The sequence below is a fragment of the Argiope bruennichi genome, chromosome 5 (genome assembly GCF_947563725.1).
Source record: "Argiope bruennichi chromosome 5, qqArgBrue1.1, whole genome shotgun sequence".
NCBI lineage: Eukaryota > Metazoa > Arthropoda > Arachnida > Araneae > Araneidae > Argiope > Argiope bruennichi.
This window is the reverse complement of record NC_079155.1, coordinates 75,317,726-75,334,722: the sequence shown is the minus strand read 5'-3', so window position 1 is coordinate 75,334,722 and position 16,997 is coordinate 75,317,726. Positions and strand designations below refer to the sequence as shown.

Here is a 16,997-nt window from a genome sequence, read left to right as displayed (position 1 = left end):
ACATAATCTGTTTGCCAGAAACAAGAAATGGAAATACAAATATGCTTGTCCAAATTGACCACGCCACACGCTATGTAATTGCAACACCTTCTGCATCTCTTGCCGCTCATACAGTGACTGATGCTCTGTATCATAATATAATACTTAGATATGGACCACCAAATATGTATTTATCAGATGGAGGAACAGCATTTACCGCACGTCACACTCAGCGGTTTCTTCAAAAATATGGAATCATACAATCAACGACACCACCTTATTCACCACAAGCTAATAGTATCGTTGAACGAGCCAACGGCATCATTGTGTCCTCTTTGAAAAAAATGATTGACAAAAACCCGAATAAATGGGACGAATTACTTCCAAATGCCTTACTTGCAATTAACACCACAAAACAAAATTCTACTAAGAAATCGCCATTTTATTTACTTCATGGATATGAGCCACGCCTTCCACGGGAACTTCACATTGGTAGCTTCATAGATGACACGCCACGTGAAGACCAACTAGACCTTTTAACTTTGGCCAGGGCCGAAGCAGCAAATAGTGTGTATGAAACACATTTGGAGAACAAGAAACGATTTGATCTCCATCGCAGATCCCATTCCTTCAAGGCAGGAGATCTCGTATTGTACGACTGGCCGAAAAAAGGAGATCACAAACTTTCTCCTATTTTCAAAGGACCATTTGTGATTATACGTCCAGTCGGGGCCGTGTGCTACGAGATCAAGTCTACAACACAGCAGAACAAATTTATCAAGGTTGTTCACGTACAACATCTTCGCCCTTACTTTAAACGAAATTCACCAACCATCGAGGAAAACAGCACAGACGAAGAGAATGAGAGCCACTGAGCCATCATCAAAAAGATATTAACTGGTCTGTGTTCCCCAGAGACTTGAACTATGATTTCATCAAAAACTTTGTTTCTTTTATTTTTACGCTTCAATTTAAAATTTCTTCTGTCTGTCTAAATTTTATATTGAGCGGGGCCGAATGTAAGGTTCACTTTGTGTATCGATGAAAGAATTGTAATCGTTTAGCTTATGTTAACTTGTGAAAACGAATGTTGGCAACAGATGTTTGGTTGTCGATGTTCGCCATGGTTGTAACCTACGCATATGCTTTACCACAATAATAGATTTTTATTTTTCTAATTAAGAACTCTTTCTTAACATTTAAATTTCAAGAGGCTAATTATAAATCAGCCTTATACAAATATAACAATTAACGAAGAATATTGTAAATATTTCGAGCAATATTTTTTATTCTTTGGAATTGCATGAATTTGATTTGTATCGTTATCAGAAATCATTTGTATCGCTGTAGGAAATTTACATTCAAAATATATACATATAAAACATTTATTTATTTTTTTTCTATTAAAATCTTGTCAACGTAAAATTCCTTGGTACTCTTCTGTAAAATATCAAGTACACCTCTCCAGCTAAATTTTGGAATTTATTATGAATCTTGAATTTGTTTCTCATAATATGGCGTCACAATGCAGACAATAACAACATGGGACTCGGTATTAAATGGTATTAGCTTTGTCTACTTAGTCAAATGACTTGATCTCAGTGAATGGATAAAAAAAAATGTTTGCAACATTGTAACATGTTTGTGCGAAATCGTTACACTTTTCCATTCTTTTACAGATAGTTTCAAGGCAAGTTTAAGATTTTTGAAAAGTTTTTGCTTTTTTTCAAATGCTTCCAAGATTTTGGATACAGAATCCTCTTCAAAAAACTTTCTCTGTATCCATGGCATTAGATTTCTTAGTATGGCTTGGGTAATTCTTGGGCATACGTATATTCACAATTTGAATATTATTGGTAAGTAGAAAAAAAAATTTCAAACATTTCTTTTAAATAATTTAACATTTAATAGGTCATAAAATAATTTGAATTTAATCATTTAATTTAATCATTTTAATTAAACATAAAATATTTGTTTGAAAAAATGTATAGTATCATGCTGTAGTTTTCCATGCATTTTATTTCAGGTAATTCCATGGATTTACTACGGAGTGTTGATAACTTCCCCTTTCAAACCGTTATTCAAGGCACTTTTTCTGTGGACTCCTTCTTTCTAATGAGGTAATGTCAAATAATCTTTATATCTATGGCTTTGTTCGAAATTAAAATCCTTCCATGGATAATACTTTTCAAAATAGAAATTACTGTGTAAAAAATATTAATATTATTCAGTACAAAAGAGGGCTGTAAGATGACTTTCCCTGTTTGGCGACATCTAAAATTAAAACGAATGAACGAAATGGAACCACATTTCATATGCAGACTGTGGAAGGCATGAGATGATAAATTCCGCAAAAAACAAAACAAAAAAAGAAAGTACTAAAAGTTACAAATAGGCAAAATATTGGCACTGCTGGCAAGGAGGGAATTTGCATATCGGGATGGGTTATATAAAATTACTTGTGCTCGCGTGACATCAGTGCCATGCATTTTTTGTAATAAGGGAAGAGCAAACGATTTGTTAGAAGTTCGTTCTTGACTATCGATGTGTTCTTGACTGATTGTTGATGTGTTCTTAATACCTACCTTCTGGGCCCTACCTTACCTCAGCGTAGTTTACTGGTAAATCTGTTCTACAATAGACAGTGTAATGGCGTGGCTGCTCTAGCATGCCTGCATGCTTTATGTGCAAAACATCAGACGGGCTATTATGAACATAGAAATTGACAGTTTACACGCAGCAGTGGAGAACGTCATACACCGTATGCAATATGTTGTATATAGGTAAGGTCAGCATATTGAAAATATTGCACGGCGTTCGGGTGAATATTGATGAATAAAAGATTATTTTCTGTGAATTTCATGAATTCATTCATAACTATACTCCCACTGCGTCACTATTTCTCCTATAGACAACTTTTGGTACTAACTTTTTTCTGTGGAGTTCATCTTCTTATGCCTTCCACAGGCTGTATATGAAATGTGGTTTTATTTTATTCATTCGTTTTAGCTGCAGATGTCGCCAAGCAAGGAAAGTTATCTTATAACTACCCTGCATACTGAATAATATTAATATTACTCATTGAAATTATCTAGCATAAAGCATATTTGTTTCAATTTCTTGAAATAATTACATAGCTTTATTTACAGTATATATATATATATATAATATATATGTACTGAAATTATATTAACGTTGCCAATGGAAATTTTCAATCCTCTTTTACACTTCAGCACAATATTAATGTGACTATATGCCAGGTTTACACTCGGCCAGGTATCAGACGGCCACTAGGCAGTGCATGCGTAAAAAGGCTGAAAAATGCTGTTCGGTCGATGGCAGGTAATTGTCCGTACAGTACAACAACATGCCGCTGTATTGTATTTTTTTTCTTACTGCGCATGCGTTTGTAGAATTTGGAGGTTTTTTTGGCGTGAAAGAATTGATCACTTACCATAGATTAATTCCGATTTTTTTTTTTTTTTTGCACTTTGTTCTTTCTGATGTGTGTGTGTGTGATTTTGTCATTTCTTTTTCTATACTTTACCAAATTTAGGTATGTTGATCTTTTTTTATTTTACTATGTTTCTTTGTATAAATATCCATTTTAATACGATACGCAGTGAAAAAGAGAAGTTCAGGGACCCCCAAACGGCAAATTATAGCCAAGCATGGAATGCCTGAATCTATCTGATGAAATTGTTGCAAACATAAATCAGTACCTTTTTGCGTTTGCACTGTCTACTGGCCGTCTTATAAGTGGCCGAGTGTAAAGTGACATTATGCCTGTTTAATGTTCAAAGAAACATTTCTTTTCAGTGGATTTTTGCTTTGTTATTTATTTCTGGAAGAATCTGACAAAAGAAATGGAAAAATAAATCTTTTTATTCTGTGTTTACATCGATTCATAAGGTAATGTGAGATATTCATTTTGATTTTATCTTTTTATTAGTAGTTGTGTAAAGAATTATTTAGCCGTTTTCAGTTTTTTAGAATTTAACATCCTGTGTATTCTGTATTTGTTTAGGTTGACTCCAGTTTACGCACTGCTCATCGCTTTCAATACGTTAGTGTTCAAGTACACTGGTTCAGGACCCTTTTGGGGAGAAGATTCCAATGTTGAAGCATGCAAGAAGTACTGGTGGTGGAACTTGCTTTACATCAACAATTTTTTGCCGATGGAATCAATGGTAATTTAATTTTAATTTCCTTTTCAAGCAGGATAAGGGATTTTGAAATTTTATTTAGCGATTTTATTACTCGATGTTTCTATGAGTACATATCATGTGCGATGATTTCGCATATAGGTAGTAGTCAGATACAATTTCTTATGTCGTGTTTTAAATATTGTATTTTTGAAATATTAGTGGATTTTTTAAAGTTCGTCTAATTTTAGCATGCTTTAAAATTCTATTGATATCTTTTTCAAGTTTTATGATATATAAAGAAAGTTTAATTTTATATGAAATCTGTTTTGTAACAGATATTTTTAAAGTATTATGAAGAAATGGTGAATATGTTTTTAACTGAATGTTTATTATTATAGTGAATATTGCTTCCAAATCAGCTAATATATTATAAAATTGTATTGAACGTTGGTCTGAAGTGAGTTACTTATTGATTATATACAGAATGATTCATAAAGTATACAGTTTCAATGTACTATAAATCAAGAACTGTGTAAGTTATTGTATGTCACCTGAAACAGAATTCTATGGGGTTATTTTAAATTTTGTTAGAGACAGTCGCTGAGGTTCTATGTATGACCCCTTAGAAGGGTTTGGTACCTCTACATGCCCATAAATTACTCTTATTCTGCTTCTGCCTACGTGTATGTGCATGCACCATAATGATTTATTTACATATGAAATTATGCATTTTTTTGAGAAAAATTGTTTTAAATAGTTTGTATTTTATAATCACTTTTTGTATCTGGTTTGATAGTAAAATGTTCTGATTTGGAAATTCAAAAAAGTAGTTTTATAAGATAATCTCATAATGAATATTCCTCATGTATGAGATGACAATACTGGCTAAAAAAAGTTAAAATTTGATTTCAATCATATGTCTTAATTTCCCCCCATTCTGCCGTGATTACGTAACCTTTCTAAGCGTAAATGAAAGGCAAATGAAATCATTTTCAAATTCCCTAGTTGGCATGATATGAGTACATGAGCATAATAATGAGGATTCGTACCTTAATAAAAACAATATGGTGTATTTTATATCATATTGGTCTGGCAATTCTTTTATTTGGTTTCCGGTGACAATCCTTTCACTAGAAGATTACGAAATGAAAGAAAAACTCCAAAATATATTTGTCGTTCAAACATATTTTAAAAATTCTCTTTGTATATGTTTTCTTCTTTTGGTTGTATATCACAACTATGTTTGATATCTACAAATTTTCCTTTTTGTAGATATCAAACATATCTACAATATGTTTGATATCTTTTGTATTTAGCCAGTATTTCACAAGATTGCACATCTGTCCATGATTATACTGGCGAATATTTAATCATGGATTATAAAAGATGAGTTATGCTTAGACGATGCATTTGCAACACATTTTCTTGTATCAAAAATTATCAATTAGACATTCAAAAGTTCTTTAAGAGATCTTCGTGTCCTTTAAAATTAATATGGTATAAACTTTATATTCCTGGGTTTAAAATAAATAGCAATAGAAGTAATTGTAATTCGATAAAATAATGAGATATTTTCCTATCATTTCATATATATTTGTCATATTTTTCAGTGTCTTACTTGGACGTGGTATTTGGCTAATGATATGCAGTTTTTCTTGATGGGCGTGCTAATCTTAACCATTTTGTGGAGGTAAGCTATAATTGTTGAAATAAATATAAGCTTTATAAAATGGATAAGTGTAATGTGAAGAAAGTGAAACGTAATATAAATTACATTTGAGAATCTATTCATTTTTAAACATGAAATATAAGTAACATTAGTTCCTAAGATAAGCATTAAAAAAAAACAACTTTCGTCTGTTCTTTCAAAATCGTCAACTAATCCCAAGGAGGCACAGCCTGTTGTACAATATTGTGTCATATTATATGATATTAAACAATATTCCATAATATAAAACAACATAGCGAATATTGATTAATGTCATAACAATATTGTACAATATTTGTATGCTGCTAGGGATATTTAAATTTATTTGAAATGTTTATTCAGAACACTAACTGCCTCATTCTATGTATCATTCCATTGAAGATATTAATAGAGAATTTATTAGATTGAACTTTATTTCGCATTTTATTTTATTACAATAAGAATTAAAGAATTACACCGTCTAAGATTTGTTCTGTTATTAATGTAAACATAACAAAATATTTAGAATATATTTTTTAAATTCAGATATAAATATGCTTAAGCTAATTAATATGCATATTCACATTATTTCTTCTAATAATAAAGGGTAATGTGTATGTTTCTGTTAGAATTGTAAAGGTCAAATTGTTGTACAAAGAGCTACCAAATTCTATAATGGTTAGAAATATACACTACAGAGCATTTTTTCGAAAATTTTAACTAAAACTTTAATTAATTAAAAATTAAGAGAGATCTTGGTGTGTGTTTTTTCTAAATCAACCATCGTTGCAATGAAATTCTAAACATTTTCATTGTTTTATTAAATGTATAATAATTTGATTTTCTTCCATAGTTGAAAGCGAAGGAAGAAAAAATTAGCTTATCGACGTAGTTTCGTAATGAATAAGAAAATGGTATAGAGAGGAAATGTACTTGGAAGATAAATGACTCGGAAATTTTCTTATGATACAAAGTTATAGGACTCGACTCTATTAGAAAGATTTATGTACAGATTGAGCAGAACATGTGTAAAACTATAAAATAACACAACTGTGATATCAATCGCAATTTGTTATTTAATATTACTTTGTTGAAGAAATCATGAGCAAACAAAACCAATATTTCCTGCAAACCAACTGATCTCAAAGATTTCTAGTTAATAATATCCCCTAAACATATAAGGGAAGTTAAAATTGGCCGTGTATTATTTACGTTACTTATGTTTTCTGAAAATCTGGAAAAGCATCAATATTTTAAATTTTCAGTTTCATTTTACGACAGATTTCTTTTAAATTTCAGGTGGCCTGTTGTTGGTTTAGCTATAAGTAGTGCTCTACTCATCTGCAGTTGGATTTTGACTTGGTGCATCAGCTACTCTTACGATCTCATTCCTTTGTTTGTTGGATTATCTACTGCCTCTGACTATGATTCCTACAAAAACGGGTGAGTGCTTTTTAATATATTTATCGACGCTTTCAGTATAATATCTGCATTCTCAGATGTTTCTGGTTCAAGACCTGCTCTGGGTCAAATTCTTTTGAATTTCAGTCATAGATATGCAAAAATTTATATGTGCAATCCGGGACGTAGCTTAAAATAAATTCCAAGAAGTATCGAGAGAAATAATATGTATATATAAGAAGAAATAATGGTATCTTATATCTTCAAACGAACAATGGAATCTTATATCTTCAAACGAGTAATTCTTGTATATATATTTATTTCTTGTGTCTCGGAAATGGCTCTAACGATTTGGATCAAATTTTGTATTTAGATAAGGTTTTAAGTCTCTCTCTATATATAGGTGTCTTTCCTGAAAAATTGTGATATTATTAACGCGCGCGCACACACACACACACACACACACACACACACACACACACACACACACACACACACACACACACACAGCCCCATTTTTAATAACTATTAAAGTCCAAGAGATGGCGCCACCAGTTCAAGCAGAATTTAAACAAACCGAGATAAACATCCAAGCTTCAGTAAAAATCTGATAACTTTAAGATCTGATAAGCAATTCTTGTATATATATAAATAAATTTATTTCGTGTATCTCGGAAAAGGCTCTAATATTTTTTATAAGTAACTATTAGAACCTTTTTTATCTGCCCTCATGCTGACAATATCATACAGCGCCATCTTGGACCCGAATTCACCATGGAAAAACTGAGTATAAGTTCAAAAATATAAGCAATGATATATAAACTGTAAAATGATACTGAAATATAGCAGATTGTTTCGAATAACAGGCTAAACTTAGGGCATTCATTATTTTTTTAAAATGACCAGTTCATATGTAGATAAGATTGAAGAATATTCATATGTAATCAGTATGTGATTCGTATCTAAATATTTTTTCTAAAGACACGATTTTATTAAAAAAAAAAAAAAAACTGCTAAGCTCAGTCTTGTTGGTACTGGTTAATTATTTAATTTTTTTGGAATTTTTTGAAAATTATCTTTTTTTTAAATTTATAAAATTTAAGCTACTTATTGATAATTTAAAAAAAGAATTCTGAATATTTAATTATAATTTTTCCCATCTGGAAAAAAGAACCTAAAATTAGAATTATTTCGATTAATTCGAGACTTCTGGGTACTTTTTACATAAATCAAATGCTGGGTATTAACTTTCTATAATAATATACTAAAATTAAATATATTTTTTAAAAAATCAGCTATTTTCTTAAAAGAGCATTTAAAATTCGTGATTTAAATAGAGATTCATTAAAACATTCGAGAAAAGCTTATAACAAACAATCAAAATTCAGAAAGAAATGGCATCTTTAATTTAGCCTTGTTGTATCATGTTCCATAGCAACGTAATTAAATATGCAGTTAAAAGTTAAATGGCATGCGAAGTTACGTTTGTTATGACTGTATGTTTTGAATTGGTTGCACCTCAATTGATTATAGAAATTTTCTTTGCTAAACATTTAACTATTTCTTAACTATTTTTTAATCATTAGCAGGCTTTTCGCTAATTTCCGAAAACAAATGTGTTTTATCTGCTTAAATTAAATATCTATTTTAAAAAATTAAAAGTTTCAAATACAAACTTGCTTTTTATAAACATTTTTTGAAACGCATTTGTAATATTGCTGCTTTTTATCTTCATTTACTTTTTATAAATTTTTAAAACCGATTTAAAATTTATACAAAAAAATTTATATATATATATATATATATATATATATATATATATATATATATATATATATATATATATCTCCGTTCCTTATCTCTACTAATAATAAAGATGAATATGTGTGTACATATGGGTTCATTGCCACTATGTAGACCAGACCGTGATCTACAGATATCAAATGAAGCGCATGGATATTTTTGATAGTGAAAATGAGCTTCTCAGGGCCATTTAAAATTTTTATTTGTAATTTAATTAATTAAAAAAATTAAGCTGGTCTTTGGAGTTTTTCATGATAATTTTCGTAAATATTATAGCACAGAATTGAATTTTACACAATTTTAAAAAATTGGCATTCTAATATTACCCACTTAATAGTGTTACAAAATTTTGTAGAATTTTAAAATTTTTAAATATATTTTTTGCCTATTATTTAACAATAGATTATATTGCTGCTTTGAAATTCAAACAGTCTTCATAGTTTTATAAAATATTTAATTTACTGTCTGTTGCCAAAACTATATTTCATATCTTTGATACATTTCTCGTTCTCTCTCTCTGTGAAATATCTATTTATTCAAATTGTTTCTTAATTTTTTTGTAGTATATTTGAAATTTATCAAAGGAAAAAGATAGTCTTAGCTATAGTAAATTCACGATATCATTTCATTATGTTTTGTATGTTCATAATATTCCAATAAATGAAAAAGAAAAATTGTCCACTGGATCTTAAACTTTTTACAATGAAAAAAGAAGCAAATGTCGATGATTTCTTCACATTTGGCGACATTCTAAATTGGCACTGTCATTCTAAGTGTGTTCTACTCGAACCAAATTCATTAAAACATGGACAGAGGAAAAAAAAAAGGGAGGAAAGGTATGAAGGAATGTCAAGCAAAGCATTGCAGGAATTACATCAAAGCGAATCATCCGCCTATAGGTGTGGTATTTTTACATTTCCTTTATCGTAATCCTTTTGATTTACAACTATCTGATTATCTTTTAGGCTACTTCTCAATTGGAATCGCATATATAGTAAACCTTACTGCCGATGTGGACCTTACATAATCGGGATTCTTCTAGCATACATCATGTACCAGCGCAGAGATAGTAAATGGAACCTAAATTTGGTAAATATTTATTTTAAAATTTTTTGTTCGAGTTTGATATATATTTTTTTAATTCGTGTCTTTGGTTTCTTAGTCAAGATATACCATCAAACAAAATAAGAGACAATACTTGTCATAAAAAGCATTTTAATAGAAAAAACATAGTTTCAATCCACTAATTCTGTCCCCAAATAATACAACAACATACGCAAATTAGTATTTTACCATAAAACCTAGATTAAACCCTTTGTTTATAATTGGATGTCTGACACGTGCATCGAATTATTGAACTTTTAGTATTTACGTTTGAAATTAAGTAAATGTTTTAAATAATTTGATTAAATGTTCTATATATTATTGTAAGGACCGAAATAACATTGATGTTCCAAATAAGGCATGACATCTCCTTAGGAAGTTATAAAAATCATAGAGGGTTAATCTATTGTTAATCAAGGGGTAAATAATAGATGTATGTCAAAATAAGTGTTCAAAGTTCCTGGACTTGTTACAAGTTGACGTAGTTGATTCCCGCTTCCGTTTTAATATTTGGTACGAAATGTATATTGTGTAAGGCAGCAATGATTCTTAAGACAAAATCTACCAAAAAATCATCAGTCATTTTTTTCCCCTAATGTCACGAGTTGTTCCCGAAAACTTAAGTGTTTGCGGCCACGGGCTGTGCAGTAATGAGACAGCTTTTTAAATAACAAGTCATTTTAGTTTCACTTTTCAACCCATTTTAAACATGTTATTGATTTAGGTTAATATTTTTGCTCAACTTTGTAAGAATGCATTTTTTTTTTTATTTATTTAATGATTCCAAACTGACCAGCATATACGCTCGCACTCGACGTCGTTAAAGCGCACGCCCGGTTTTAGTGATATTCTAATAACTAAGCAAACACAATGAAACATTCAAAAATCTGACCAATTATAACTGGCAAAGTATTAATATTATCCGAATATTTTATAATGTATAGCATTTGTATTTTTTAAATGGAAATAAATTTCATTTATATCGATTTTATTTGGTAACTAAGAAAATAAAAGCTTTTAATGAAATTGTTCGCGACTCCCTTTCAGCCTAATGGTCGTAAGCTGCTACCTTTTCTGCTTTGTTGGAAACAGATAAGTATGTATACTGTATGTACGAATTTATACTGTAGATATTTGCAATCCACGTAGAGTGATGGCAGTAGTAGGAGGCCAAACATCACCTTCGCATAATATCTAACCACTAGATTCTGTTTATTCAGAAGGACATTTTGAATGGTGATGAAGTACAGACAATACGAGGATAAAAACATTGGTTTGAAAATAACATATTTAATAGAACAACAATTAGATTAAGAAACAGAAATTATATCAATCTCACATGTGTAAGATAATACATACCAATAAGTGAGTGAATACACAGGTGAAACATTCGCCTTTAATTATGCTTCTTTGCCATCACCAATAAATGACATCAGCGAAAAGGCGAGATAAGCCAATATTGTTAAACACAGTTAACACTCCGTTAGTCGTGTCCCCCCCCTTCAAACAATTGTTGTCGCTCTGGTACGCCAGATATGAGCTTGCTTATGATCCGTCAGATTTTGTTAGCATTTATAAATAATATAGATAAATACTTTTTAAAATAACAAACTAAAACACAACAATTTTTTTTCAAAACAAACTAGAAAGTTAGCCTATATTTTTCTGGATTATATGATTTAATCTTCTCTTGTTATTTAAGTGAAATTCAAATTCAATAAATACTCAAAATATCACATCGAAACTGTAAAATTTAAAGAGAACATTCTCAGATACTTTACATTTTTTTCAGAAATCACGTCAAAATAGATTTTTTTTTTCTGTTATTCTCTCAAGAGAAATGTCAATACCAATGCCAAGATAAAATTAACAAGATAAATGGCTCTGTCATCATCTTTGCCTTTATCCATATACCTTTACTTATCGATAAACATTTGTGCCGTTTATGAATAATTATAAAAAAATTGTTTAAAGTAAAATTTAAAAATGATTTAACATTAAAAAAACCTTACCAACAAGATTTTCCTTTTTTTTTTTTTTTTTTTTTTTACTAGGGAGTGAAAAGTTTCGGTTGGTGCTGTGCTACCCTTTGTTCCTTGAGTGTCATCTTTGGACTCTACCATGTCAAGAATAATGAAACGCTGTTTCATTTCTACAATGCTCTCTCGCGGAGTGCATTCTGTCTAGCCCTTGCTTGGGTCATTTTCTGCTGCCTCTCTGGGAATGGAGGTAATGTATACATATTACGCAATTTTGTGTTAGTTTAATTAGTATAATAATCAATTTTTAAAGCTACATGCGAATTATTTATAAATTCTATAATTTTGAACCAAGTTTAACTGCCAAGATTTTTTTCTAAGCCGGATACTACATCTGCAAACCAACGCAAGAAATTTTGACTCCCCTAAATTTAACGTGAAACTTACATTGGACATTTTTTCCTTCTAAATAGATTCTTGAACCTGCGAATCTCCTATTCCGAAGTTAAACTTTCATACCATTAAATTTAATTCCAATACTGACCTTACTTGACAATGCCCAAAAATGGTTTGAAGAGGAAGTAGGACATCTTATTTGGTCCCCTCAGTCTCCTCAATTGTGGAGTCCCTGAATATTTAGAAATATTATTAAATATATTGAAACTCCGCGCTCGATTTCCATCTCCATCTATGTTTTCATAATTAGAGACTTCTCTTTATGAAAATTAGCTACATATTCCATTAAATGCTCTTCACAAACTCGATGCATACATTGTCACATCGCATACAATCAGTAATTAAGCCAAAGATAATCCGACAACCTATTTATAAAGCTTTTCTCTTACTTGATGGTTGTTAGTATTACTTTATCGCCCATCTGTAGATGGCTCAAGGAAGAGATTCTTGGACATTTTATATTATTGTGATCTGGAATGCGTTCCTCTAAAGTTATAACAACTTTTAATATCACATAGTTTCTTGTGTTGGAGTTGGACTTTTGGATCATGACATTGGACGTATGAAGTCGTTAACATGTTTACCCAACTTGAATCCATCCTATAGAGAATATGTGAGAGACTTTATGGAAAGAAATTGCTGTTCTCCATATTTTTTCTGACAACTAGAGAGCTAGAGGTACCATTGGTATCTTAAAATTACTAGACCATTTTGTATATTCCAAGCCAAGCTGATTTTTGCAAATCGTTTTAGCTGCTCTGTGATAGCGCACACTCTGTTTTCGCATTATATTTCAAGAAAAACAATCCACATTACTTTTTTTTCAAAAATTTAAATATTTTGAATCTTTGCTAACGGTGGGATGAAATTTTATCTTTTTAAACTGAATAAAATATTTTTAATACAAAAATTTCCAAAAAACACTTCATGATCCTTTAATATATTCTCATCATCATATTTGGTTAGACAGCCCAGGGTGGGCCAGTGCCGATAGGATTCCGATTTATTTTTATGAACTTTATAATATCTGGCTCTCTATAGATTTTATATAGCTCAAAGTTATATCCTCTTCTCCAAACATTGTTGATTTCTATCCCACCAAGAATGGCTTGCAGAATTTTTCTTTCGAAAATGGCTATCTTATTTTCTCCAGCTTTGGTCAAGATCCAGGTCTCTGAGCCATAGGTAAGTATTGGTCTAATTAAGGTTTTATATAGTAAAAATTTTGTATTTCTTGATAGTAGTGATTGTTTAAAAATCGTTTTAGTCTGTAAAAGGCTTTATTTGCATTCATTAGACGACCTTGACTATGCTATGTCATCAAGATAAGTAAAACTTTGAACAACATGAAATTTGTGACAACCAATTTCTAGATTTCTTGAACCATTTTAATATATTGTGTCAAAGTATAAAATTCATCTAGGTAAGCATTTATTTCTGTTTAATAAATGCAGCATATATGAAATTTTATAGATTCTTGTTATCTTCTTGAAACAGTAAACCTGGATTTTAAAGTGCTCGGAATGGAAAATTTTTAATCGCTTACTTTTTTTACAGGTCTCGTGGATCGGTTTTTATCTTTGAAAATCTGGATCCCTCTGAGTCGCCTCACCTATTGCGCCTACATGTTCCATCCCCTCATTATGAGCTGGTATTTTGAATCGCAGGAAACACCTTTTTACTTCACCCATGTGAACATGGTGAGCAATTATCCAGATTTGTCCTTCTAGAAATACAAGCCGTCTTTGGCATTCAGTCCTCCGGGAATATTGGTTGGATTTAAATTATATTAAAACTCATATGCATAACTTGAGGATTCTTATAACAAAATATTTTTAAGCGTCTTATCATGATAGACACTAGAGCCAATTATTTTAATAACCTTACATCTCTTCTGATTATTATGTGCGTGGACATTTCTCATGCAGTTGAATCCATTGGCATCATAGGATAATTAAAAATATCGTTTGCCATCATTAATCCCCAATCCATCAACAATCATTAGTCCATCAGAAGATAGTTTGCGTTCTGACTTCTTATGTAAACTGTTCGGATAATAATTTTTCCTCCATACTTTCCAACAATGGTAGAAGATCATGTGATTAAAAATTTGATAGAATATTGAAATACACACGCATTCTTTATAATTAGCGGGTACAGAGATTGTGGCTTCCAAAAAACGTAAAACATTGTTAATGTGACTTTCTTATACGCATAGACAATAGACGGTTTTTACATTCTGTTACATCGTGCAGCATTTAAAAGTTTTCTCTTTGATTGCTTAAGTATAAAATTTATGTCAAATCTACGAATATGATCGTGCTAAGATTATGTACCAAATTTCATTTATATACTTAATTCATAGTGCTCCTATAGTTTACCAGTGACAGATTCAGTCCAAAGTTTGATACAGATTTGCATGTTGGTGGAAGCTGTACAGTAATTAATCAGCAAAACGGGTGTGCGTTATTATGTTCATAAACAAACGAATAGACAGATCGAACGACGAACAACCTATAGACTGATTTTGAAGAAAATCTGATCTCGATCATTTTGGTGATAAAACAGTAATTCAAATTTCATCTACGTAGTTCATTAAGTTTTTGAGTTACCATCTTTTATACTACTATATGAGAAGACAAATATATTAACGAAGGTTTGATAAAAAATTTCGGACTTTGATTTGAAGTCTCGTTTGAAATTTCATCAGTTTATTTCCCCATCTTCGAATAAATGCGTTTATACAGACAAATATAATTACGAATATATTGTTCTCGTATCGTAATTACGAATATATTGTTCTCGGATCGTAATATATATGTATATAAATAATAATATTGCTTCAACATCAGTTTTTTTCTTTAAGGATTACTATAATTTCTTTTTGTATACGTCTTATACGGAAAAATAAAAGCTGATTAAAGATCGTAGTGTGGTCAAATTTCTTATCGCTCTACATATTTTTTTCTTAATTATGCTAAATTGCTAAAATTTAAATTTTAAATGATTATAAGATTCTGACATCAAATGGGTCTTTGTTGCTTGTTTACTGTTTATCAATTTCTTCAACTTAAAAAAGAGAAATATGCAATTTTTTTTCTTTTAAATAGACTTACTTACTTAAAGAACATAATATATATTAAATACATAGTGATTGCCCAACGCCTTTTTTATCATGTGAGAATCTGATATTGTTTTGGTTTGGGGTTTTTGAAGTCTCAAAATGCATAGACAGAAAATAAAGGGCATGGGTCTTAAGAAGTTGTCGCCCGAAGAAGCACGAAGAAGAAAACGGGAATCAACGCGAAAGAGGTATCGAAATATATATATAATAATAATAATTTTTTAATTTTCAGTTTTTCTAGTTGTCAAAAAAAAGTTTTGGAGCTCGAACGATTTTGAGATGAAAAAATAAATAAAATTTACCTTCGCTTCTCTAGAAGTTGACGATTGGGCAATGAAATATTCAAGTGATCATTTCAAACCATTTTAAACCAGATTTCGCAAAAAAAAAAAAAAAAAAAAAAAAAACTATCTTGGCACTTGGTTTCAACCAACCTTAGCGCCTTTTATTCTGTCGGATTGATGCAAAGTGATTAAAATGATAACAATAATGTTCTCACATGATAACTTGAAATTTGCGATTGCAGATTTCAATTTAATTTTTTCAATTTTATTTTATTTATTTTTTTCAGATTATGTTGTACTTCGGTTTTCTTGTCGTCTCCTACATCACTGCCTTTGCTATCAGTGTGATATTCGAGACTCCAATTATTAACATTGAAAAGATGCTGAAGAAGAGGAATTCGTAAAAGCATGTACTGAAGTTCAATAAAAAATAGATTTTTGTTAAAAGAATTCATTTCACGGAAACTTGACATTATTTTACATGAATCTAATCTCATTTTCTATTTGTTGTTGCATCGATTTCAGTCATGCAGACAAGAAGTAATTTTTTTTAAAAAAAAAAGGTAAAGTAAAAAAAACAATCGAGAACTTTAGTTTAGCTGATATATCACTTTTAATAAGTTATATGGTGACAGAAGAAATAAAAGAAATGGTAACAGTAGATAAGAAATTTTGAAAAAAAAAAAAAATGACTCTGCAAAGGTAACTTTTTCATGCGCACTGTAAAATTGCAGTATATCGGTTTCATTTCAATGTACAATTATAATTATTCATTTAATTTTTTTATGTGATTTCTATATCCGTCAGGCAATCTGATAGTATTTTTCTCAGAATTTCCATTATTCACTTTTAAAACAACAAGAAACGATATATCTTTCCTCGCAAAGATAAAACTTCCAATTTTTTATTGTTTTATACACGCAATAACTAAACGTTCCCATTTCACTAAACAGTTTGTGAGGAAAAGATACCTACTGACAGAACGATTTCGGCCATTACGCAAGCTAGTAACACTGCTCCTTCGTTTCGCTA

At 30.4% G+C, this 16,997-nt stretch overlaps 1 protein-coding gene across 1 annotated transcript in view; it reads left to right on the top strand.

The window, feature by feature from the left end:
- The window catches only part of LOC129969280 (nose resistant to fluoxetine protein 6-like), a 39,071-nt gene extending 22,682 nt beyond the window's left edge, over window positions 1-16,389 (top strand). Inside the window, exons 6-15 of the mRNA XM_056083773.1 lie at window positions 1,659-1,835; window positions 2,006-2,099; window positions 3,799-3,891; window positions 4,007-4,169; window positions 5,738-5,817; window positions 7,114-7,257; window positions 9,984-10,107; window positions 12,177-12,351; window positions 14,115-14,257; window positions 16,253-16,389. Coding sequence (XP_055939748.1) covers window positions 1,659-1,835; window positions 2,006-2,099; window positions 3,799-3,891; window positions 4,007-4,169; window positions 5,738-5,817; window positions 7,114-7,257; window positions 9,984-10,107; window positions 12,177-12,351; window positions 14,115-14,257; window positions 16,253-16,369 — 1,310 coding nt within the window. The 3' untranslated portion in view covers window positions 16,370-16,389. The remainder of the gene's footprint in view (window positions 1-1,658; window positions 1,836-2,005; window positions 2,100-3,798; window positions 3,892-4,006; window positions 4,170-5,737; window positions 5,818-7,113; window positions 7,258-9,983; window positions 10,108-12,176; window positions 12,352-14,114; window positions 14,258-16,252) is intronic.
- The last annotated feature ends 608 nt before the right edge of the window (window positions 16,390-16,997 follow it).